The sequence below is a fragment of the Hetaerina americana genome, unplaced genomic scaffold (assembly GCF_022747635.1).
Source record: "Hetaerina americana unplaced genomic scaffold, ioHetAmer1.1.p SCAF_4, whole genome shotgun sequence".
In the NCBI taxonomy this organism is placed as follows: Eukaryota; Metazoa; Arthropoda; class Insecta; order Odonata; family Calopterygidae; genus Hetaerina; species Hetaerina americana.
The window spans coordinates 33,353,023-33,380,204 of NW_027286985.1; the positions used below are offsets into that span (position 1 = coordinate 33,353,023).

The 27,182-nt window shown below is 40.6% G+C and overlaps 1 protein-coding gene across 1 annotated transcript in view; it reads left to right on the forward strand.

Moving 5' to 3' along the window:
• Window positions 1-27,182, forward strand: part of HDAC4 (histone deacetylase 4) — a 334,528-nt gene that overhangs the window by 163,132 nt on the left and 144,214 nt on the right. The window contains exon 2 of the mRNA XM_071590208.1: window positions 11,938-12,000. Coding sequence (XP_071446309.1) covers window positions 11,938-12,000 — 63 coding nt within the window. The remainder of the gene's footprint in view (window positions 1-11,937; window positions 12,001-27,182) is intronic.

Below are 27,182 nucleotides of genomic sequence, written 5' to 3' on the forward strand. Positions count from 1 at the left end.
TATAAATAAAATAGATAACACTTAAAAGTTCTTACTTGAAGAAGGCGTCGGAGAAGGCCGAAAGCTCAAACAATCTACAATGTGAGTGTCCTTTTAAGTGTTATCTATTTTATTCTTGTTCTATTCTACCGTCCAAATGTTGCATTGTTCTTGTCAGTGCGTCAACATCATCGATATACTACCTTGATCAAAAATTTCCCGGAATTTATTCAGAAAATTAAAAATACAAGTTTATTCATCTAAATCTATATTGTCCCCTTCAAAGTAATCCCCATCGACTGCAACACACTTATGCCAGCGCTTGATCCAATCCTCGAAACATTTTTTATATTCGGTTTTCGGTATGTCCATCAGTGCTTCCTGCGATTTTTCCATTACTTCCTCTCGGCTGCTAAAACGCGTTCCCCGTAATGGTTTTTTAACTCGATTGAACAGAAAGAAGACACAGGGAGCCAAATCAGGTGAATTCGGTGGCTGTTGGATGGTCTTTGTTGCATTTTTCGTCAAAAAATTACGAATAATGATAGCACTGTGCGACGGTGCGTTATCATGGTGCAAAATCCACGAGTTTTCTGCCCACATTTCTGGTCTCTTTCGGCGAATTGCTTCACGCAAACGTCTCATAACGCCCAAATAATACTCTTTGTTTACTGTCTGGCCTTCTGGCAAAAATTCATGATGCACTACACCGTTGTAATCCATGAAAACCGTCAGCATTGCCTTCTTTTTTGACTGAAAACGACGTGGTTTTTTTTGGTCTCGGCTCATTTGGTGAACGCCATTCACTTGCCTGATGTCTGGATTGCGTGTCGTACTCATAAACCCACGTCTCGTCTCCAGTAACGATCCTTTTGATGAATGTGGGATCGGATTCAGCCTCGCAAATCATGTCTTTTGCGACGTCAACACGGTCTCTTTTTTGCATGAAATTGAGGTCTTTTGGCACCAACTTTGCTGCTACACGACGGAAACCCAAATCATTAACCACAATGTCTTGGGCGGATCCATAGGCAATGTTCAAGTCTTCCGCTATTTCTCTGATGGTTAATTTGCGGTTATTGACCAACATTTCTTTTACTTTATCAATTTTTTCACCGACTTTCGATGTCGATGGTCTGCCACTGCGTTCATCATCTTCGATTGACTCACGACCACTTCTGAACCGCTCGTGCCACTGGTAAACGACCGTTTTTTTTAGAGAATCGTTGCCGAAACACTTTTCCAACATTTCCAACGTCCGTGCGCCACTAAATCCGTTTTTTACGCAAAATTTAATACAAGTTCGTTGTTGCAAATTTAAATCCATTTCTGAAATTGTAAAAAATCGCCAACACACACAGAGATTGATGTACTCTTGGCTACGTAACTTTTGCAAATGTCAAGTTATGACACTAAGATTTAAAGGGAATATCAACAACAGATGTACCAATTTAACAAAAAAAACAGAACTCAAATCGGAACGATGGGAGCGCCACACGGTGGTTATTCCGGGAACTTTTTGATCAAGGTAGTACATATATATATGTATATATATGGTCGCGGTAGTCCAGTGGGTAGAGCGTTGGACTGCTGACCAGAAGGTCCCGGGTTCGATTCCCGGGCAAGGCACTCTGGGCACCTGCAGCTCCACCCAGGCTAAAGTGATTTTTCGGGTACCAGGTCTTCCTGGGAAACCATAACCGGCACAGTGAAAGGAACTGGCCCCCCTACCCTGATGTGTGAATTTTCACACGCCGTATAGGGCTTAGTACTGGGTGATCTCTACCATCACCTACTAAACCAACCTTCGGGTTGATTACTGTGTTTATATATATATATATATATATATATATATATATATATATATATATATATAATATATATAAATATATATATATATATATATATATATATATATATATATATATATATATATATATATATATATATATATATATATATATATATATATATATATATATATATATATATATATATATATATATATATATAAGCCCTACCCATTTCACGCCGTCGAGAGTTCAGAGAATAATTGATTAATAACCTTTGTTCCTATCCCCTTTGCATATTTGTAGTGAGCATATCGTGTCGTCAAGGTCGTTTTATTTTCGCCCGCTTCAAATAAGATGAATCGTAGTACGGACCTTTTAAAGCAGCAGTCATTTGCATCCCTCGACTTCTAATTCTCGTGAATAAATGATGAGGTACGAGAAGGTAATGTCATTGGGACCTTTCTTCCTTACTTCGCTCGAGTCCCTAACTTAAGGTATGCGTGCCGTGACTGGGAATAACCACATCCATGATTACCGTACTAATCAGCCTAGTATGCTGACAGTCATTAAATTGTAACTCTTTTGTTTAAAAATATCGATAAATAACCCAATGCATACATATCGGAAACACCAGAGATGATTAATGTGCCAAGGAAAGAGTCCTAATTCCTGAAAGTTATTTTTTTATATATTCAACAGATTAAGGCGAGATGTAGCGGAAGTTCGTCATTATGAGAAACAAATTTTCTCTGGAAAAGTGCAAATTTATTTCTCATTATTATTTTTACTCGGAAACTAATTGAAAAAATCTTAACTAGGCATATGTACAGGTATGCTCAAAACTGAATTTTTAAGCGACTTTTCCCCCTGCAACTTTTTTACATTGGATTCGTTTGGCTTCCATTTGGAGGTTTAGTATATCATGTGAATTAATTCATTTCAATCAATAATTAAATATGCAATTTTTATTTCACTAGTTTTCCGTGCCGTAAGCTTAACATGTCTATTCCGAATGACCGAAATTTAAAGGATGATTTTTCTCGTTTTCTTTACGCTTTTAATTCGTACGGAAGGTGACAAATAGTCCAGAAAGTTCTCATTGCTCTTTGATAACGTACTGTTTTCAACCAGTATATCCCAGCGGGAATTCTTAAGGAAAATGAATCCTCTTTTAAACCGTTTCTTGGAAGAATTTCCTTGGTTTGTGGCACGCAATGAAAGAAAGGTAAGCTCCGGATTTATATTTTTCCTATTTAGCTTTCAATGCACTTTCTCAACAACGTGACTTTGAAAAATCTCATTACCATGGAATCTTTCGAATTCGAAATTATCCATTTAAATGCTCTTAACAATCAGAATCAATCAATCAATCTACATTGGGAAGTGGTTGTGTTCAGTTCTATCTCCTTCAGTCATTTATGTCCAGAAACATTAATATTCTTTCCGTTTGATGTTCGTAAACGTACGAGCATAATATTCCTGAGAATAATGAAACTAACGTATCAATTATGTGGAAATAATGGTTTTTGATATCCGAAGTCGTGAATATACGTTTAAATTTAAAGGAGACTTAAATATGAAGATTTTATTTGTTCTATTTACCTTGGAGCTAATTGGACGAGTGAAGTCCATGGACGGCATTCTTTTTTTCTTGCTGTGGGCGCTGGGCATTATCTAATGGCGCTTGTTATTTTCTAAGTTTCAAAGCTTCGCAGGCAAAAGCTTTAGTGGAAATGTTGCTGTTTTTTAATGTTTGGTTAGTATTATTTCATTGACTATTATGTACTGTTAGAATCATTTTCGTTTAACTTTTTAATTATGATGCTTGATTACGTTATATTTTGTCGATTCAAGGTCGACTGCGTCAAAATTATAGTGAATATGCAGTTACATTGTCTTATAAGTATATCATTATTTCCCCGAGCCTCAGAAACCCTTTATTATTCATAAAGAAGCCTAAAGAAAACAAACCTGTCTAAGATTTTTTTGTCTTTTTTTATTTTCGACGATTTTCTATATCTTAAAGAGGTATAACGTTGTGTACCGTGCATTTTTTCCCGTAAAAGCGTTTAAATCCTAATCTTGATGAACGAACGTGGCATATCTTCCATCCGATACAAGAGATAGTTGGAATTGGGTGTTCACGGATTTTCATATTTTCTTTTCACCTTTTTTTCACTTCCCGTAGAGTTCGCGTAAGTACCTGGGTACTGGGGCGAAATGCAACGGTTGCTCATGACGAAGTCCTGAACATACGTTTATTTTTTGGGGGTATCGGTCCGCGGTCACGGCGTTTGGCTGATAAAGGGTTTTTAAATCCCTCCCTTGTATTTCTCGGATGCTCTCGAGGGATTTTCATTCACAGAGTTTACGACGATAGACCTCAATCGTCAGGACATCTTTTACAAATTCCCAGTTAATACTTAGTGTCACTCCTTGTATTTCCTGGACACATTAAAATCTTCATTGCTCTTCTGAAATGACTCATTCCAGCCATAAGGCAATATACTGCCGGAAAGGTATAACTACTTCTCATGGTCATTCGAAGATACTAAAGCAAGGATATATGAATGTCTTCAGTGCAGCATTTGTGGACTCAGGAATATATTTTTTTTAAGAATGAGGTGACAAATATATACATGGGCTTCTAGTCAAAATAGTGTACGTGTCGTGAAACATGGTACGCAGATATTACGTGTGAAAAACATGTAAAAACCAAGTGAAATGACTCCTTGCGATGAGCGCGTCTGATGAGCAATATTCTTTTAATCTTCGTGGCACAGTCAAGATAGTAGTATATCTCACTAACCTTTCCGCACCATGAATACATTGCCATTGAGCATACATTGGTGTACGTATCGTCGCATACATTTTAATTTCGTTTCCATTAAATGGCGATGAATCAGTGTAATTTTATCGCTAAACTCAAAGCGTCCTTCCTTATGAAAAGCCTTCTCTCACTGAATAAAAACGAATGTCTGGTGGTGAAGCTAATTTTCCACTGTTTCATTGTATTGCGAGCATGAGACATTGCGCAGAGTATTTTTTTGGAGGAAAACTGTATCTATTTCCCTAACATCTGGAAAAATCAAGGACGTTTAAATCTTGTTTTTTAACCGCGGCAAAACACCTGTAATCGTAATTGTTTTTTTTTCATTTTTCCACAAGTCCTCACTTTTGCGCAACTACGCCAAGCTATCGAAAAGACCTTTTTTATTGTGGCGGATGGTCATTTTTTATGCACCGAGATTTCACGTCTACTGATTTTGTGGACTTATTTTCGTGTACCCTTTGGGGCTTCGGGAGTGCTTCAAAACACTTGCAAAAATCGTTGAAGCTATGCAATAAATCGATTTCGCGTAATCTGTTTGAATTTCTTGCTGTAGTTGTTGGCTATGTTTAAACCGATGGGTGAGGTCATGTCCAAACAGAAAACATGCTTAAGATAGCGGCTATGGCACCACAACTTCCGAAGCGTAACTTTTATCAACAGTTCTCGTTTTAGATGGTGAGGGCTTTTCTTATCGAACGAACCGATTTAGTTTTCTTTCCTTAATGGAACCAGGATTTTGCACAATGACGCTTATTTCCCTTGAGGAAATATTAACGGAAGTTTCACTGTCCTTTTTCGGAAGTGAGAAATAGATTATTTTGATGATTGTTGTTCGTCAGGTAAGATGTTACTCTACACGACTTCGTAGATAGTATTTTTCGCAAATGTGCTTTCCAATTTGTTGCGTCACAATCAAAGGAAGAGATAATGCCATTCGATGTTTGACAGAATGTGACAAGTGAATTACAAAAAAGTAGAATGGCGCCAATGGAAAGCGACCGATGAATTTTGCTCGATGAACACGAAAAATCATGGCAAAATTAATTATTTTCGGGAAAACTGCTGGAAAATATTGTTCCGAATTTTCAAAGTTTTGGAGGAATCATGAGTGAAATGAATTCCGGGAAATGGAATCATGAAACGCAAGTTTTGACGCACGGGCATCTCCTCGGCTCAAATCGTTTTTTAGTGGTACGTTTATTTACAAATCTATTTCGTGGATTTTGAAATCGTCCCTTACACTTAAGACAGCTCTTTATCGTATAGTAACTTAGGGCCCTTCTTAATATCTCAACTTTTGGGTCTTTCGGCTGAAATATGCGTTTTAGAGGTACCCTAAACACTTTTAAACCATTTTCCCACCAACGTCAATGCAAAACCTTTAGCCAAGAAATTAATATGACTCGTTTTATTTTCACCACAATCGTCCAACGGTGTATGGGTCTAGGTGCAATTTCTTTATTCATTTTTTTCAGTTAAAACTTCAATGATATGATAAAATTATATTTAACAATTGAAGGAACAAACTTTTCCGCAGCACCACATTCGAAATCCCTCTATTTCTATAAATAAGGAGCTTGTAAATATAATGACTTTTTTATCAAATATCTCAGTTTGTATCAGGTTTTTCACGCGTGGTTTCAAATGAATCTTCATAAAACCTGTGATTTTGCAAATATTTCTCTTCTCTCAACTAATGGCCAGTTTACAGAACGAAGTTCTAGATAACCGACTTTACTCTTCTAGCCTAACCGGGTAATGAAATAAACTCAATTTTGCGTCTATTCATCTGTTTCCCTGGACATCATTACGGAAATAAAATATACTTTTGGGATGCCATTACGGTTTCAATCACCACTCCTAAGAGAGAGATCATATTGGCAATACAATCAGATATTGTTATTTACAATAATCTTTATACTCTAACTGTAGGATAGGCGAATTCGTCAATGATTAGTTCAATAGTTTCAGCCTCAACTTTGTGGAAGTTCATTTTAATAAATGAAAAAGAAACACTTTGTTCCAATCCACCACTACGGCGTCATCCTCAGGTGCCGTAGCGTCGAAACTAGTCGTACCTGTAATAAAGTGGTGGATTGGAACAAAGTGTTTCTTTCAAGAAGTTCTCTCGGGTTTCCCACCGGGTCAGGTTGTAGTGCACCGACGTTTCGAAGGCTGACTCTGCCATCGTCTTCAGGGTGAAGACGATGTCATCGTCATCACTTCCGCACAGTCAGCCTTCGAAACGTCGGTGCACTACAACCTGACCCGGTGGGAAACCCGAGAGAACTTCTTGAATACCATACGCCGGGAAAACATGAAATCCTTCATCAAAGTGTTTCTTTTTCATTTATCGTCAATGATTCTAGTCTAGTGATTACTATTTAATTTTTACGGGTATCGAGTGACAGGTATCTACTTGAATGTATGATTCACGTACGCTTTAATTTATTTTCAAGTATAAGTTCCCTTCTATTTATTAGTTTTTGCTCAATTCTTCAAATTATTTCTCGTAAATAGTGCGTCAGAAAGGTGCAAGATGACTTCCCAAGTGTTTTCAAACATCTGTTAGTGGATCTGTGTATATAACGAGACTTCGGCAAGAGAAAACGAGAAGATATCGCGAGAATACACTCCAGGATCTTTGTCATTAAAGGGCAAATAATTGCAAGTGACGAGACTAGCTTCAAAAATCGTCATTGCTTCTTGGATGAATTGATAACCTAGTGAATGAAGACTGTGTCGCAATTCGTTTCATTTTATAATTGCATGAGTTGTAAAATGCAGGTATGCAACCCATGGAGTTTTAATTTTGGGAAACGTGCCCCCAATACTAGGAGCGAAGGTTTGCCCCACAATATGTACACTCTGATGAGTAGTCCATACACAGCAGAGGCAGGTATGGTGTCAATTGACGCCCGATGATGGATGGAAATATTACTTGCACTGCCCCATTATCAACGAGAATCACCAATCCAGATGACCAAGTATGTAAGGTGGTACTACAATGCACTCCTCACGTAACATAGGCTAGCAATGACCGACGTACAAATCATTCACGGTGTCCCCGCTGTTAAAAGTAGGTTTCTGACTGTCCGTGTCCCCAACGACTATTATCTCATAATAACCGAGACGAAAACTATTGCAATTTTTCACTTGATAAAGATTATCGTTATTAACTGGAAAATTGCATGGGTTTTCGAAATCTTTAATATATATTACGTATTATCTCTTATTTATCTATCGCGAGAATATCCTCCTGTTTTCCGTCCATTATTTCCTTCAGTTCATCGTGACTTGTGCGTATACGCCCTACCCATAAAGTCGTCTAGGAGTTGTGTGGTAGAGGGTATTAGGTCACCAGCCTTCAGTAATTACGAGATGGATGTGTTTCAGGTTACTGGTTCGCAACTAGATTCATCGGCCGTTATGGTTTACGTTTTATCGCGTTATTTTTTTTCGTGTTCGCGAATCGTACGAGGAAAAAAGTTCCTTAATCTATTAGTGCTGCAGTCTATCTCCATTATTTCATCCGAATGGCTTTTAATCCGCCAATAAAATGAGGGGGCTCGATAATATCTTATGTTTCATAAAGTGTGTCCTGTACCTTTTTAATAGTCTTTAGTACCTTAGTCTCGACTTCTTCATTAAGGACTCCCATCTTACCTCATCTGTTGACTGCGTTACGCCCGCTTTCCCATTGTAGTATTTCTTCGCAAACCTAGCGGCCCTTCTTTGCGCCTTTTCTATTTCCGTAATCAAATTCTTCTCCGACGGATTCCAAATATTTTCCGCGTGCTCCCAATGCGGCCTCTCTAGTTCAAGGCAACTTAATTCCCTTACCCTCTCATTACATTTTACCTCAACTCGTCGAATGAATCAAAGACTCTTCAAGGCTCCCCACATATATTCTTGACGTGCAGTTTTATCGTGAGTTGAGACGGAGACAATTGAGAGTTCGTCAAGCATCCTTGAATATTCTGAATGTTGTATTTCGACCTCGTCAATTTATTACGCGAAGTTTTTCATTTACTTTTCCTAAAAATGTGATTATATTGTATTGTAAGATTTTATTCTAAGCTCCATTCCTTTTAACAATCCGAATTGTCTGAAATGCGGGAGATCAGTCCGTTATCTCTCAATATTTTCTCTAGCCATTTTTCCTGCCTTGATCGGATTTTCCGGGGCAGTTTCCTCTCATCACTCACCACGTGGTAACTTTGTCGTCGCACGATTTAATTAATAAATCAATAGTAATATTCAGTTTAAGGTAGGTTTAGGGCGCGCAAACTAACCACCGTTATAATAACAGAGACGAAGACTATCACAATTTCCCTCTTAATAAAGATTTATTCCCGAATAGTTTCGATGCACTATATCATTTTCAAGTGAAGCTCTCACTATATAGAATCCAATATATATATATATATATATATATATATATATATACTCATATATACAGAAACATATATAAGGAAAAGGGATAGGAACACGTATAAAGGACGAACACAATAGAGGTGGGGAAGGCGGAATCGAACGGATCACAAGAGTAAAAATATTTCCTCAACCGGGACTCGAACACCGGATCTTTCCACTTGCCGGGCGGATGCTCTTAACCACTTGAGCTATGATATAAATTATTTTATTCGGCTCAGAATATTACAGAGTTTGTTAGCATTATGCATAATATCAGGTCACAGATTATGGGTACATCATGTTTTTCTTTAGTATAAGTGTATACATGGATAAATACATGATACATATACCCCACATACATATCCACTTGTACATACATACGCACACATGCACATCCACACGCACATACATAAGCATATGCATACAGACGCATACTCGTACATTTGACCATTAACATTTAGAAAGAAAAAAGAAAGGAAGACAAGGTCCACAGATATTAGGAGGGAGATTTTAGCTAGCAATGGAAAATTATGTATTGTAAGAAATTATCAATGGCAGGGTTGAAATTATCGATTCAATCAGTCATTCAGAAAAAAAAACTCTTCAACGATGGACGAAATGTGTCCGGCACCGGGTGGCTACCGGACATCACTTCCCAGAGTTCTGATCGTGGCTAGCGTCGCTCCGGTCGCGACTCGACCCCGGGCGACGAGTGCTTCGCCGTTTCCCGGGACGCCTCGTCCAACGGGTCGACGAGCGAGGACGCGGCATTTCGCCACATCCCTCCCCCCCGGCCTCTTCCGAAGAGGAAGAGCCAGCCGTGGTCCCCACGAAGACCGGGTAACTCGGCAGCGTTCCACAGGGGGCCTTCTTCGAAGGAGCACCGCTGGGGGCCGCCAAGGGGCAGGAGGTACCCTCGGGGAGGGTCGGAGTGGCGGGCTGGGGCTCATCTGCGGAAGGGTTGTGGTCGGGAAAAATCAGGGGCGATAGTTGCTTGTGGTCCGTATCTTAAGAAGCGCTGGGAAGATCGTCGACACCTTGGCTGTCCTTAATGGGGAAAGAAGATGGGGTATGTAGGATTTTTGACTTTGGGAAACTTGTATGCGGGTCGACTTCCGGGGTCGGTGACGCTTCCTTTACAGTCAATGATAAAGGGGTCGAGGGATGAGCTGTTGGGGACGGGAAAACATCGCAATCAGATGCATCCTCCTCACCTGTCACCAGAGGTTCTCCGGGTGTTTGAAACCCGTGATGCAAGGATCGCGTAGCGAGGGCGTCGATGGCGTGAGCGGGGGGAGGGGGGGCGAAAGACCATCCCTCCTCATTTGACGAGCTCACGGAGACGGGGACTGGAGGTCGTGTGATATTAGGCGAGGTGGTAGGTACGAGAGCCATTTTTAGATCCGTATTCGAGTCCAGGAGCTTGGGTTTGTCAGCCCTCTTCTTTTTCGGTTCCCTTTCCTCCGTTGACGATTTTCGCTCCCGCTGACATTTCCCTCCAATTGAAGGGAGATGCGGGGGACCGACGGGAGCAGCCGGGGCCGCACCCTCGATGAGTAGAAGCGACCGCGCTCTCTCCTCCACAGCCACTTCGGGCTCGTCCATCTCCACGGCGGCGTTAGGGTTGGAGGGCATCGTCATTGCCTCCACATAGCTCTTACCTCCCTGGTTCCGAGGGCAGGTCTTGCGCTCGTGACCTTCTTGGAAGGAATTCCCGGGGTAAAATTTTTGCGAGAAAATTTTTATTACAGAAATGCATTCTTCGCTTATTTTTTGCGTGTGAGTCCCATCTCTCAATATTCAGGCAATGGCACTCATTGGTCTCTGCCCGAAGTTTGCCGCTGAGGTAGGTAATTATGACTATTTTACTTTTTTCGCCTATTTCAATCGGTTTGGATAATGTCTTGAGCGCTATTCTTATTCCCCTCTGGTTACGCAGCGGTGCCATTCAATTATCCTCCAACTCGATGCATAATGAATCCGCATTTTCTGACATTGCCGTAATTTGTCCTCGTTACGGTCGATACCGTGTCTTTTATTCGCCGTCTGCCGCCGAAAGGAAGTCCGTTGTCCCCAGTAATATTCGTGATTAAGGCAATTTCACGTGATCTTGTTCCAATATCTGGCAAAGATTACACTGCTCGCGGATAAGAAACTCTGTCGAGAAAGCACACGGCCTATAATTAAGATGTACTCTCTTTCGATTATGCCGAAGTTAGGTGCCAGGAAAGGCTTGAAACCTCTTTTCTTGATTCAGTCTTGGAAATGAATAACGTGCGTACATATGACGAGTGTAGACGAAGTGCGTTTTTTTTCTTCTTGTATTAATAAAGTCCAACCCCCTTCGTTACGCGAGATATCGGTTCAAATGCACTGGATATGTCATTATTTTTTTTTAAATATTTATTCACTCGTTAATTTGTATTTTATGGCTGCAGGGGTTTTACTCTTTAATCTCCCGCAGAATATTTCTCCGCCTTTGTATGGAGTCATTTGTACACCGTGCACTTCGCTTAAAACTACCCGGCGGCGATTAATCTTGTCGCCGAGGTAATTTGCGTCGCGATGCTCAGCCATGATATTTATATATGTATACATACATATATATTTTTGTGACTTTTGCCGTAAAACAGCGCGTAACACTCAGTGGCATATATGGCGTGTAGAGCACACACTACCTCCTAGTTTCTCTTTTTTTCCGTTGGGCTCACTCGTTACATTTTTTCCGGGAAGAGAACAATTTTATCTCGCTGATGTTAGTGTCGTTCTTAGTGTACCTACTCACAATTAGCTTTTTTTAACCTTTGTCGAATGTGACTGCAATTAGCGTGCAAAGGTAATGAAAAAGTGCACTTGCAAAAATTACGTAATTAATGGTGGTAGAAAGACTTAATTCGTTTTTCCTTTGTTTTGCAGAAGACGTCGGGCCGTTTCGCAGCGTGGAGATCAACTCTTCGTATTCTCATCTCCCCCAGAAAGGTGAGCGAACCATAATCTCCGTCTTGCATCTATGTACACCTGCGCCCTATCCTTTAAATCACCTCACGTATTAGAGAATAGCTTCCGCGCCTATTTTTGCCATCCTTTAATAGCTTTAAATTAAAATTTTTAATTTTAAATACTGATTAAATCGGTTTACGAAGGTGATCTACTCTATCGCTGTTAAGCCCTATTGGCATCCTTATGATTGTATAGTTTTCAATTATAAAAAAATTTATTATAAAAACTTCACGTTTTACAGAATAATGTATGTATTCAATTAGTTGACACCAGAGTATCCTTTCTGGAATGTAATGCAATTTCTCAAGATGCTGTAGATGCTTTGGAACGCAAATTTTTAAATATTTTTTTAACTCTTTGAATTTCGCAATGAAAAAGAAAAGTCCAAAAAGCCTCTTGCCTCAACAATCTCGTCATCAATGGCCGAAGTAAAGAGTTTTATTCGTGTTTCAAGACGTTTGGAGTGAGTTCTAAAACTGGTGGAGACTGTCATAAAAACGAATCATTCCGTTTCGTATCCTGAATTGAGAAATCGCAAGCACGTTTACCATTGAGATGTGCTCGTTTGGTGTAATCGCTCATCAAGTGCTACTCTTCCGAAAGTCGGGGAAGAATGGACCTTTTGATGAGATCTATTCGAATGAATGGAATGTATTTCGTTGTAAATACTTTCGTTTTGAGTTTCCCATGCATTTCCGTTTTGATATCAGATTTTTTCCGATCACCCTACGTTTATTTTCGAATCTGAAATCTCTTAATACATATGTATATTTTCGTTCCGATCTCGTTTAATTACTCCATGTCGCGTGCCTTAGCGCGATGGTGCATTCGATGAAGTCTAATTGGAAACACGTACGATTTAAGATTATCGTTTTGGTGACGCTCGTGCGTAAGATTTTATAGTATAATCTCGGTATGTTTTTTATGTCATCGCCCAGTGGACACATTGTTGCATGTCATTGTTGATCAGATGTTCTCCTTCTTGTAATTTTTTGTGCATTTCTATAGCTGCACTCAGGATTATCTGTCTCATGGCCCGCGTGCATCATTTTTTTTAAAATAATGATTATATAGTTACGGTTTTTTAGTTCCAGTATTACGCATGGCGTCATGTGTGCGGGCCCCGCCTGTCACTGCGTAGTCTCTTCTCGAGAGAAGCAGAACACGAACCTATCTTTCATTCTCCCAACGCCGTCTCTCCTCCAGTTTCGCAATCTCTCATATTTCCACCCCACCCCATCCCCTTTTGTGCAGCCCTCGGATATTTTTTGCTCTCTTTCTTCCTGCCTTACGTTTAACGTCCCCTCTTGTCAATTTCATCTTTCAGCCGGCCATTTCGCCGCATCAACTCCCTTTTTCCTGCCCCCTCCCCCCTCTTCCTCCGTTTATAGATAAGCGCATTGGGCGAAGTGCAGTCCCCTGTCATTCCCTCCTTTCCCCTTCCCTCCTCCCCCTCTCCTCTTTGCTCGCCAAGCTAAACTCGCGAGTGCAAGGCGGTGAAAACTCCCGGTCCCGCAAATCGCTCCCCTCCCTTCCCCATCAAGCCTCCTCCCACATCGACCATAATGAGAAGTCTGCGTGGAACAAAGCCCGTTTACGTTTTCTCGGAATTCCTTTTAATGTGTTTCACTTTTTATTTACAGCCCGGCGAAGCGCATGCAAGCGCTCGCGTATGAAAATTTAAAAAAAAAATTTAAAAAAACCTCTTTCGCGCTCGGAACGACTGGGTATTTTTTTTCTCTCCCTCTTTGGGTGTATTTATTTTGTTCCGTGCTCGGAATAGGCAAGAGAGTCGAAGGATAATAATTGGAGTGAGTGTCTCGCGAGTCCTATGGAAGTGGGCCACGGCCGCCGGTCGGCTAGCGTCACTTCGTCGCGGTGTAAAAATATAGCCATTCAATTATTTTGCGTGAAATAAAAAGGTTACAAGCATGCATAGTTTGACTTGAATGTTATCCGAGTCTTTCCTCGGTTCACTTTTAACTTTGAATCAAGCGGTAAGTAATGCATGCGGTTTTTCTCTAGTAATCTTTAGAACTTTTCTGCACCATCGTTAATGGGAAGGACGAGCGTGAGAGTTACCAATTGACCCAATATGCAGGGTAGAAATATTGAAAATAATTGGAGGTGTTTTAGTAAAATCTAAATGAATTAATGGATACAAGTTTTGCATGAGATGTTCTGGTTCATTCAGAAGGAATTTTTAATTTTGTTGCTAATGTTTTAATCATTTTGAAATTCGATTTCGCCTGGAAAATATGTCCCCAATTCTTCGGTTGATCTGGCAAGAAAGGGATTTTTTTTCGGTCGATGTCACCCCAATAGCGTTAGATATGCCACATTTTCTTAAGACTTTAGTATTCTAAAAATGCTCCACTTGATGTTGATTATGGATCTCTACCATTATCCCTACTTCTAGATCTTCCTACTAAGAGGTTAATTGATAGAGAAACTTGTATCGGCTGTGAATCGGTAATACATGATCGCAAATATTATATGACTTATTCTCAAGGATTACTTTTGAAAGATTAAATTTTTAACGGAGAATTCGCCATCAAGTTTATGTCTACACTTTACTCGCACTGCCCTATTATCAACGAGAATCACCAATCCAGATGACCAAGTATGTAAGGTGGTACTACATACTGGTTTACTTCGTCTTAGAGAAATCTCGAGATATCTCCTCTCGATTACAATTTCTTTGATGAACGTTTTTACTGTAGTGAATCAATAGATTTTCATTTCCCATTTGCGTCGTATGAGTAATTTAATTTCTCACCTCATGGTTTCTTTCATTTATTATCTTTTATTATCTTATAGCATCATTCAGACCCGTTCTAAAATTTGTGAATTCACAATCGAAGTACAGAAATATTGGAACGTCACCCACGCGCCAAAGTTCTTTGCGTGGTGCAATTTTGCTTCAAAATCTCATTTGGCATTCTTCAATTTATATGGTGGATGTTCGCATCGCAGCAAGCCGCATTACTCCACTACGTGTGTGCATAAATGACAGGTATCCCAGCACCTCCCACCACACCCCCTTGGGTGACTGGCGGGGTATTTTGTAGATGTAGTCGACATTTGCGATAAAAATTAATTTTCCTCCGCCATCGGATAAGGCAAATCACGTGAAGATCTGGTGAACAGAGTGCGTGCGCTCCTTAGTACACTGGCTTGGTTATAGTCAAGCCTGTAATATGTTTCATTGCCAGTTATGTCTTGAATTAAGGACCCTTTACCATACATCACTCGCTTCTCATCGAATGTATTATTCCTGCCGCTGCCCCAAGGAAAACTCGCTTGTGTTTCGCGGAGAAGGCGGTAACCCGCCTTAAGGTGACCCCAGGATCATTTATTCCAGATATTTTAGATAGTTCAGTCAATAGCGTCTTTAAAGTACGTTTTATTGACTGAGATGATTTAAATAATGGGTTTCCTGAGCCAACTTTTGCATAATTATTCATTAAAGTTGATGACGCTTTTAGCAGGGGTTCTTATGGGCCACTCTTTTTAGGGGTTAGGTGGTGGAAGAAACTCCATAGTCTCAATCGCCCAAAATGAAAGACGACTATCTACCTATATATCTGTTTATTTCCTAACACCCTTAAAAATATTAATTTCAATTGATAAATACAGTTCAGATTATAAGTAATATTAGGAGTGAAGTAGCTAATTCCTTCCTGATCGTATTAATGAAAAAATGTTTTTGCCAACCGGAGTTAATTCAGCAGGGCAGAAGCATTGTGAAGAATTAAACTTTTGAGAAATTTCACCGCCTTGTGGGAATGTGGTATATTTCACTAGCAAGTTCATGCAGTGGACAGCAAGTGAACTCTGATTAAGGCAATATGTACTTGTAATCATATGATAATTGATCATGCAGATAGGAAATATAATGTCAGTTATTTTTTTATAATTTAATTTAAAGATAATATCTTTCTCTCCGAGTAACGAAATATCCCAGAAGTTTCCCTCTCACTTGAATCATATGAAGACGATCATAGAATAATATTCACTCTGCTCCAGCATATCGATAGTGTTCTACCACATTTCCATGCTAAGAAGTACGCTATTTTATTTTTAATATTAAGTGAGTGTAAGAAAGTAGTCAGCAGAAAAGTTTCTTAGGCCAGAGCCACCTAAAACACGTCCCATATTTCTGCGCCCGGCTTAGTAATTTCCTAACTTCCTCCCTCCGCTTCACCCCTTCCGTAAGTCGTAAAAATTTGCAGAGACAGAAATGGAGAGAAAGAGGGGCTGGGGGGAAGAGGCCGAAAATGGAGGTCGAAGATTTTGTGGTTTTTTTTTCCTTGGGTGTTTTAAGGAGTCGTTATCCGGCGCGAAGGGCTAAATTACCCGGCAGTCACCTTCCTTTCCCTCCCGCCCCAGCTCGAGGGCCTACCGCCTGCCCCATTTTTTATGAGTTATTTCTGGAACGTTGAGTGAATTTTGTTTTTATGCTATTCTGAAGTGGTATTTTAGATTTTGACGACCGCAGGAGTGCCATAGCATACGGGATGAGAGGAGAGCATCTAGCGTTACCCAACAGAGCTAGATGGGGGTGGGGGGGGGGAGGTTCTTCGCGATGTTGTTCGACTTGGCATAATTTCCGCTGCTGGAATATTGTTTGGGATTCGGCGATGGATTCTTAACACGTTCAAAATGTGTGCACGAGCTTGTAAATCTGGGAAACCTTGTAACTTGTACTACTTTCTAAATGAATAGAAGGACTGTACATTACTGATCTTTTGTATATTGTGTATGAGTGCATCTACGGATACCTCAAGTAAGTTAACAATCATTTGTCGGCCTTACAAAATTGTTAACGTAAAGGGAGAGTATTTTTAGTAATGATTTTCCATTTAAATAGAACATTTTCTGGCGTCATATAGTATGGTGGAAATTCTTCATGTTGAACTTAAAATTAAACCACTTGGCTTTTCCACATAAAAAACTTTTATTTACGACCTAGGTTTCGTTATGGTATAACATCATAAGGTGTTCATAACATCATCAGTCATACCCGATGATGTTACACCATAACGAAACCTAGGTCGTAAATAAAAGTTTTTTATGTGGAAAAGCCGAGTGGTTTAATTTTAAGTTCAATATTTCCATTTAAACGTTGAAAATTCGTTTCTAAATGTGAATAGGCGAAGGCATTTTATTACATTTTACGTTTTTCGATCCTTTTTCCCTTTTAATTTTCAATATGACGCCTCAAGTGTGTCCGTGTCGATAAATGTTTATTTGCGTTAACTTCCCAAATTTAGGTCGTGTTCGATTACATGTTTCAATGATTATTATTTAAATGTATTTGAATAAATTAGTGTTTAAACCCGAAGTGTTGTTAAGCCTCTTCCCTGTTCTTCCCTATCCCGTGCGTGTTCTCCACGCCCTGTTACCTCATCGGCCTTGTATCCCTTCCCTTGTACGTATTGCTTTCATATTTTTCCCTTGGTTTTCTCGTGAGATCTTTCCTATTGTGTTCCTGGAAAGCCCATTGCCTCTCAGTTTGTCCATTTTCAATCTTTTAGTTGTTTTCCTTGTAGTGATCCCCATGGCCTTTTCCTCCCATCAACAACGGCATGTTTATTTTATCTCAATATTTACATTTAATTCAAGCGACGTAGCGTTACGTACATGTAGATAATAATTTTTCGAATTAGTTTTCCTCAGCTTCCAAGACATATCAAATTAGATTTAAGATCGTTGATTACTGTCTATTCTAATGATTGAAATGTATTAAGTAGTATGGATATCATTTGAAGGAGATCATTTTATGAACTTTCTGATATCCAACTATCTTTAATAAAATGTAAGCTATGCTGTAGAAGTCGTTTAAATGCCATCTCGGTGTCCATCGAGCCGGTAGTTACATCGGATAAATAAAACAATTCTCTATCTACAGTATGAACTGTAGATAGAGAATTGCTCGAGAATTCATGTGTTGGAAGCGTTTAATAGAGCGAATGAAAAAATTCTATAGATTTTTTCCACCAATAGACTGGTGAGTTCATTTCGACCTGATCCCAGTGCTAATGCATCAATAAAAACAGCTTGAATGTTGTGTGGTAGTTTTTAAACCAAATCGTAATGAAATTTTATTAGTTGAAAACTGCGAGGTAATTTTTCATTCTAGCCATCGTTGCACTGCCAAACGGCAGTTATTCATAAAAGTTGATCGATGAGTGGATTCCTTCATCGATGCCTTTCTGCGGAATTTGCAAACAGAGAGCGCAGTCACCCGGTTGCAATTTTCACGGTCAACTCGTATTGCCACTCATCCTCCGCCATTTTCGTGGAACTTAAATAAAGAACCTCATAAGCCGTTCTTTTTGCCTCTGGCAGAATGCTAGGTGGACTTGGCCAAGACATTTAAATAATAACGTTAGAGTAAATCTCAGTTGTCCTCAGAGGGTACATTTAACTGCGTCGTCAAGTGAACTCTTTCGTTGTGTGGTCTATACATTGTCATCTACATGTATACACTAAACCGCAAGCCGTTGCAAGGACGTGTGGCAGGGGGTGTTGGGTCACCAGCCATAGTGCATGTAACCCAGGATTTTCATAAACAAATGGCACCCCGTGATCCACCGGATGGTTGCCTGGAAGGAGGGCGATCGGATATCATTCACATAGCATCCGTTGCACACATTATAAATGTTACACTTAACTGGCTACACAAAGAACACAAATAAGGAATCCTATTAAAAAGTACTTGCATGCAATGTAGCCGCCAACTATCAGGTAGCGTTCCGCTCATGCAGGACTGGCAATTCACGTATGACTTAGATCTTCAAATTTATTTACACTCCACCCCACCACCCGGCCCATGAACGCAGTGAGCGTTAGGACGCTAGACATAAACGATCAGCCTCCTCGGGATCATTCGACTGCATACCGTACCCAAGAAGAACCTTGTTACAGATAAACTGTTAGTGAGTTAATTCATCAAGTCTTAGTAACCATCTCTCGAACTCTAACCGACAAGTTTTAGCCAACCTCAAAGACAGTTTCGAAATATGCGTCATAGTATCGGAACCCATGCTTTCTTCTTGTGTGTGTACTTCCTTATCATCAAGTGATAGGCGTCAGTGGAAAGTTCTAAATTCCATGGATTTTCAAGGATTGGGAAATTTCCGATCGCATCCTTTCATGCCAAGTTCGGATGTTGCATTCGACATCGGTGGCCAATGTGCGTATTCGTATTTCTCCATGCGTTGCATAGCGGAACCCAACCGTCCACGTGATTTAGTAGTAGTAGTTTTGAGGGTAGGCGACTGACAGATGAGGTCATTTGCGCCATTAGGGATGGACAGGAAACGATGAAGGGTGGAGAGAAACCCGGCGTCGGTATTAGTCTACTGTTTACGAAATGCGCCAAGGGGCCCGCAGCTTAACGTCCCATCTGACGGACGGCGTACTCACTCAAAGTGCCCTCCACAAAGCACCCTCAAGTAGGGATCGAGATACCTCTGAAAAATATTCAACACCGCCGGGATTTGAACCCGGGCCCTCTGGGTGGGAAGGCAGTACGATAGCCACCTCACCATCTCAATCCCGACGTGATTTAGATTGATTTCATTCCAATATTAAGTGGTAATTCAGCCTGTGGATTTTCATTTGGATTACCGTGTATATAAATATACACGTTGTCCACCTAATTAGATTTCAAAGATGTAAGTAGCGAGGGATCATCACTGGATTCATTTTTGCGCTTGAAAATCGTTGTTCTTTTTTCCTTTCGCCGCTGATCTTATTTCAGCTGAACATCGCTACCTGCTATTGCGGCCTTTTTTTCTCAGAAGAGGAGATAAGAATCGTAAATGTCATGTGGCTGGAATAAGAGGGTGGAAACTTCCTTCTCATAATCTACTCTTACCTTGTGAAGGGGGCATTTTTTTTCAAAAGATGTTGACCCTTTTCTTCCAGGTTTCTCTTTCCCGTTTTTTCTCACGGTTATCACACTCGGATTTATTGGTCAGACGTGTGCGGGATCACGTTTGATACGTAATTCATTATTTTCTCTTTAATTTTAATTTACCGTCGAGGGATCCTTGTGACATTAGCGCCTCAAGCTCTCTTTCAAAAGCTCCAGGCGTTTTGGTGGTGGTTGACGTTTCCCTGAACGGTGATGGTAGGAGGCTTTTGACGGTTTCTTTCGTCTTTGGCCCGATGTGTTATTCGTGAAGCATTACTTCCAATTGTATGGAATGGTTTGCGCAGCCCGAGAATATAGATGCACATTTCAAAATCGGTTCCACAGCTCAAACCTTTTACGTAGCGTAGTGCGTATAGTCGATTACATATAGTTGGCTTAAAACTCTTATATATTTGATCCAATCTTTTTTGTGTCAAGGCACCCGCAAACATCTTGTTTAAAAAGTTCATTATCATCACATGTAGCCTTCTTGGTGTAGGCAGGTTTTGATGGCAGTCAACGATGATGGGATATTTATTTCTTCTCTGGTGAACTACATCTTAATTTAGTTTCCTTTGTTATTATTTGCTTCATCATACACGTATTTCCTACATGCCTTTCTGTCAACTAAAAAGCCTATTTTTTCTTCCTTTTCTCCCCTTATCTAACATTCTCTATTATATTACTTTTAGAAAATATATTATTATATTAATCATTTGGTGCCGCTCGATCAAAGAGCATGAAATGCTAATTAAACTTGGACTTGGTATTGCGACTCGTTTCATGCCCTTGAATTGGTTATGTTTAGTTTTCATCGAATTGTTTCCAAATATCATCCTGAATTTACCCATGATATCTTTGTGAACATGCAATTGGCATAAATAGGTAATGAGATATGTTTTATAAACCCGGGATTGCTTCCTTTGCCGCGAGTTTGATTCTATAATTAGAGCACCGAAAGCCAACCGGTAGGGTAACATCCGGACGAAAATTTAAAGTTGTTCTTTTTCTGGTCGGATATTCAGGAAATAGTTGGAGAGGATGTTTATTCGTTCACCGGAAAACGCTCCCCTGTGTTTGTATTGCCGTTGACTCACAAACGATGAGGGGTGATCCGAATGGAATGACAGTGAAGGGCCGAGGAAAGAGATGAAAGTGTTCGGCTTATTTCGAAAGCCACGGGAAGGGAGAGAGTGTTCCTCGGCGAATCCAAATGATATCTCCGGCGTGCCACATGAAGGAAACAAGAAGACACGTTTGACCGGACCAACAGTTTTCGGAATTGACAGTCATTTGTACACAGGGTGCGAAAGTGTTATCGCTTTCATCGGATCATGAAAACTTTCAAAATCTCTTTGTGCGCGAATTCACGTTTATCTCTGTAAATCGTAATCCGTGTATTTAAGCAAATCCACTGGAGTATACAGTTGCAGAAATTACAGTTATTGCGGCGGGCCATATTCTGTTCGTGTCATAGGGGTGAGTGAAGAATTTTATCGATGTAGGCTATCAGGTAGCGGAGGAATGGTGTAGGGGATACATTCATCACCCACCCTCCTCTGAAGCGAAAGGTGAAGGGAAGGGCTCCCTAGTGGATATCGAAAATCAACCGTAGTGTCCTCCACTGCCAATAACTGAATCGGAACCCTTTTCATCCCTCCCTCCACTAACCCACGCAGCCTTTAAATCTGGTTGGCAAATAATTATTTGTAAATCGCTCCCTTTGTATGTAAAGTAATTGTTCTTGCGATATTAGAATGACCTACGCCTAACTTAATAAAGGTACTATTTCCATTCTCGTCTCTGTGCATTTAATTCATGCTATTACTTGGTTGATTATAAGCTATTGATGAATTATTTGACGTAGGGGTTGTGACCTAGTGCTCGCCTGTGTATCGTAGACTTAAAAATAGACCTAGCTGAGTTATTTGATTGAGTTGACTGAAGCCCTCCTGTGAATAGTCCAGCACAGTAATCACTGAAATACCATGCTCCTCTATGTAGGACTAAGAAAATACTCGTTGTCGAACCCTAATTTTTTTGTTATCTAGTGACCATCTTTAGTGAAGGAAATTTTTTGTCGAAGAGTGCTTTGTGTTTGTATTGATACTGCGGGACTGTTTCAACAGTGAATATGTTCCTTTTCTAATCCAAATACTAGTGTTCAAGTATTTCCTTTTCTTATACGACTCGTATATTTTCGTGGAAGTGTCTTCTATTAAGATCATAAGGATGGCTCTTCGCAGGGGAAACGTAATGATTGGTTTCCATTTCAACGAAAGAAATTTCGGAGAAAGTTGAGGACGACACTTGATATAATTCCATTGATGATAGGAAAATAATACGGACTTTGTGTTCATCAGAAAACTTGGAAATGAAAAATAATAACTTTGTGATTCCACAGGATTTTTATTGTGATACGACCCGGGTTTCGACGTCAACGTCACCTGAAGATGACGTTGAACGTCGAAACCCGGGTCGTATCACAATAAAAATCCTGTGGAATCACAAAGTTATTATTTTTCATTTCCAAGATGAATCGATTCCATAAAGTCACGCCGGAAACCATTAACTAACTTCATCAGAAAATATAATTTATTGGCCAACTAAAATCTTAAAGATTCACCTCAGTCCTTAAGACGCTCTAGTGTGGTGAAACTAGTTAACCAATTAATTATATTTTCTGTGAAACTTTAAGCCTGTGTTATTTTCCTATCACCGTGAAGGAAATTTAAATCTATTGGGTTGGTAAAGAGGTCCCTGTTTTCATCCGATTCATTGTCTTCATCCGACGGCGTTTTCGTCTAGGTATCCAACCGTTCGTTCAACTCTTAGCAGTATCAACAACTCCTGGGCACTGCTCGTACTTGCCTTTTGGAAAAGGAGCAAAACCGTCGCGTCGTTGGGTAATGAACGCAGGGCAAGGGCCGAAACACTTTCACCAGCCGTCCATGGAACACTGCGGAAGCATTGGGACCATTGATTATTGCATCATTTGGTGGCGTGTCTGGTATGTTGTGTTTGCGTTTCAAATCAGAATTGTATAACTAACTTCGAGAAAACAGGGGAAATATTATCTCTAATCTATACAAAACCCCGCAATCCGTCGCAATGGCGAGTGGCAGGGGGTTTTTGGGTACCAACCAATGAAGAAATACTAGTTTCTGCTTGCGTTTGAATATATAGGATTGAATATATGCGATACTCGTTTTATCTGTGTAAAAAAACCTGGTGCACATAAGCATGCCTACATGCGTAATGCAACAATTACTGTATGACTAAATAATTTATTTTTGCCCCCGAGTTAATATATTTAGGCGCTTGGATTCGATTTTGCAATGATTTCGTATCGTGTGAGGGAAGAATGAGTACTTGAATCCGTCTGCCTGTGACAGTGTCCATCTCTTATTTTATCCCGGCTTAGATAATCCGACCGATGATTGGCCGGTATAATTGGGATATTTTTTGCGCAACCCGTATGTGAAATGCTTTGATTTCGAACATTCGGTTTTGGTTGTCCTTTTGAATGTCGTCCGCCGTCCGCCTCACTTTGAGAGAGAAATGTAATTATCGTCTGCGCCTCCTTTACAGTTTCAGTTACATTCAGCGGGAACCCAGAGTCATCCGTCTAATCTCTCTTCCCCAATGGACCCGCGAAAACACAGCATCCAGTTTGTAAGATGATAAAAATTACGCGGGACCTTAATTCTTAGCGCCCTCTCCATCGCATCAGTTTGCAATTACGTTCAGGTGAGATGTGTGTGTGTGAGAGAGAGAAGGAAATTATCGCCCCGCTGTTCATCTCCATAGCCACCCCATAATCGGAGCGAATGACAGGGGTTCATTTTCATTTGTCTCGCATTCTTTTTGGTCGTCTCTCTCGTTGGCAAGTGTTCTTAAGGAACAGATTTTCGAGTCATTATCATCAATTTACGATGACTGCTCTCGTGGAATGGGGTCGACGGGCGAAAATTACAGTGCCAGTTTCGGCACCTGCGTCGGCTTTTCAGGACTTCCACCCCGAAGCTCCGTCTCATGCTCTTATGGTCGAGGCCACGCGGATTGTTTACCACGTTGGCTACCCCTCCATGCAGACAGACCATTCGACCATCCAAATTCGCCCCGACGATCTCGCCACTCAGCTCCGTGGACTAATATGTATTTTTCCCGTCTCCTTTGAATGGAGGAGCCGAGACGGTTTCTTATTACCTTCCTCGCTACGATTTTCAACGTGACGCCGTCACAGTGAATGAACGGTCTGCCAATTTTGCAGCCACCTCACCGAGGTAAAGTTGCTAGATGGGATACATTGCTTCTGGTTGCCGCCTTCGTGTGCGTGGGTGACCGCGTCCGTCTCTTCGAGTGATCGATTGATCATGCGGGACATACCATAAAGGTTGTACCTACTCGAAGCGATTCGACTTAAGAATCGCATTGGTTCAAAACCGTTGTTTTAACCTTTGAGGAGGTTGGATCGTGGCGGGACGAGTTAATGTGTCACCGAGGTAAAAAAACCAGTGTGTCTTTCCACTAAATGTTTTTTTCGGTACAACTAGTTTCGACTAATCAGCGTCATCCTCGGGTATTCCTACGCAGTTGTACCTGAGGATGACGCCGATGCATCTAAACTAGTTGTTCCGATTAAAACATTTAGTGGAAAGATACGTTGTTTTTTTACTTCAGTTATAATAGATTTCCACAAATTTTAGCCTGAAAACATCGAATATATTAATTCATCACCTTGGTTCAGTCGTTGTTGATGAATGATGAGAAATACTGTAACACCTTCGTGGCTCGTTTACAGATGTGATGTTACTATACAATTTTGTGGAACTCTCTAGATTTTATTGATTAATATTTGAAACGTGCTCTGAAACTTATTGGTGGGTTAGTTCTGGGGCGCCAATATTTCAAAATATACGGTTTCGCCCGGGGATTCCCCGCCAAATAATTAACAGAATTGAATCAAAGGTGGTGCTTTTTTGGTCTACACAATTACGAGTTCTAAAGTGAATTCTCTGATGATATTAGTTTTCAGTGAAAATGGCACTTATTTCTGTACCATGAATCCACATTGCTTCTCGTGGCAATCCTTCACTGCCATGAGACAATGCATAAAATCTTGGATTTCGTATGTCAATTGCCATCAAAACTAACCCGGGAAGACCTTGTTTTATCATAGTCATTTGATAAAGTGCTCTTAAGACGAGCAATACACAAATATTAGGAAAATAACATGTAATTGGTATCTCGATGCAACATCATTAAATGTTGTAATTCGTATTTCTACCAATATTGTAAGAAGAGAGAACTGCACTCAAAACTGATGCCCTAAAATTTGATCTTAACGTTTGATGACTAGTAGAGTTGATTAGGGAAACACTTCACTCCAGATCCCCTTGAATCTATTCCTTATCGCTTTAGAGTGGAAAACTTCCCTCCGTAGTGCACGATATATCCAGTTTGAAATTTTCACAACAGTTTCAATTCCATGCTCAGCTGATGATTACGCATTCTTTTCCTAATAGGAGCTTTCTATTGCACGCTTTTGTAAACCATTTGTATTATTATTATCGAATTTGTACAATGTACGCTAATTCTGTTTAAGAGTTTTTTTATTCACTGCTTCCAATTAACGGCATTCTGTGATTACCTGATAAGTATTCCGTAGTTGGCTCATATTTTTAATGGCATACCACCTCGAAGAGGTAACGATAGCAACACTATTAGAAAAGAGGATTTTATCTATTTGCCATAGTGTATGTGGTGTGCATGTTGCATTTCTCAATATCGAATGGCTAATTGCTATTATTATTTTTTCCGTAACGGTATGATTCCTGATGATAATGTCCCTTGACTTATGTTACGCGGGATTGCATTGTTCAACACCGCAATTGTTTAAAGTAGATACGATTATGAACAGAGATAAGTGAATTTGGCATTATTTTAGCCGTCATCTTCTCAAATTTTACGAGATTTACTGTTGTCCTAGCCTCACGACAAACGGTAAAATACTCATAGGCAGCAATCAATCCAAATTTGCCAAATATGTGACCCATCGATATGTCATCCTCACAGCAAGCTTCCATTTCTTCGCATCACCCCGCAATTTCAGCTCCCACTGTAAATACAATTGCTGAGTTATTATTTAGATCCTGTACTGATGCAACGGTTTCTGCTCATTGCTGGGAATATCTCATCATCTGCGTTTTGTGTTCGCAAACGCGACCTTGATTTAGCAGGAAAAATGACACACGCAGCCTTCTTTTTTTCCTTGCGCCTACGTCTTGTTTTTGCGGCGTTCTGGCAGGTCGGACCCGGCGGTCGTGTTTCTTCTTCCAGGAGTCCTTCCCCTTCAAACGCGATCCCAAGGACAAGACCGCCGAATCCTTCCCGCGACTCCTATCCCCCCGCCACTCTCTCGATATCTCGACCGCCTCTCGCATCTCTCTCGCGAGGGGGGTTAACGAACTGTCTTTGCCCACTTGGGTGCGGGGAGGGAGAGATTTGGAGGCCGCCGGCGGCGGTCGGAGGTTTGGGTTGGGGTTCCGCGCCTTTGAATGTCCCGCATAACCCCCTCCCGCATCCGCCCAGCACCCGCGGCTCCGCGCCCTATCGGCCCGGCCGCCCCTCTCTCCATGGCACGCCGCCGGATTCTTGATACGACGAGGCTTGTGTGTGTACACAGGGGATAGTGTTGTGACTCCCTACGCGACGCCCACGCTGGCTCACTACTCGGAACACCCCTCCCTTTCTCCTTAACCCTCCCACCGGTTCCCTCGCCCACTTCCCCTCGCTCTAGAGACTTCCGGCGTCGCGAGGATCATTTTTTGGTAGTGGGATGGAGTGAGGAGGGGGAAGGGATGTCGCCTCATCGTTCGAAAGTTAAAAAAATTATGTAGATCCTTAATCCAATTTGGAGATATTTCTAACTAAATCCGCGGCCTTCCATGTTCGTTGCTTATTAATGTATCCTATTGTTTACAAGCGGCAGTGTAGGTACCTGCGGTTTTCCTTTCAGTTTTTATTTTAATTTTGCTTTGTCACTATCAAGTTTTGGAAATAATTTTGGGCAGTCATAGTACGAGGTTTGTGACAAGTTCTAAGGTGTCCTAATTTTTCTGACTAGCTACTTTGACACCAGGGATTTGAAACTTCGGTTACCTCTCAGCATAATCTCCCTTTAGACGTACACTTCTTTTTTAAACAAAGTCGGCGTCATGATTATTTGGTC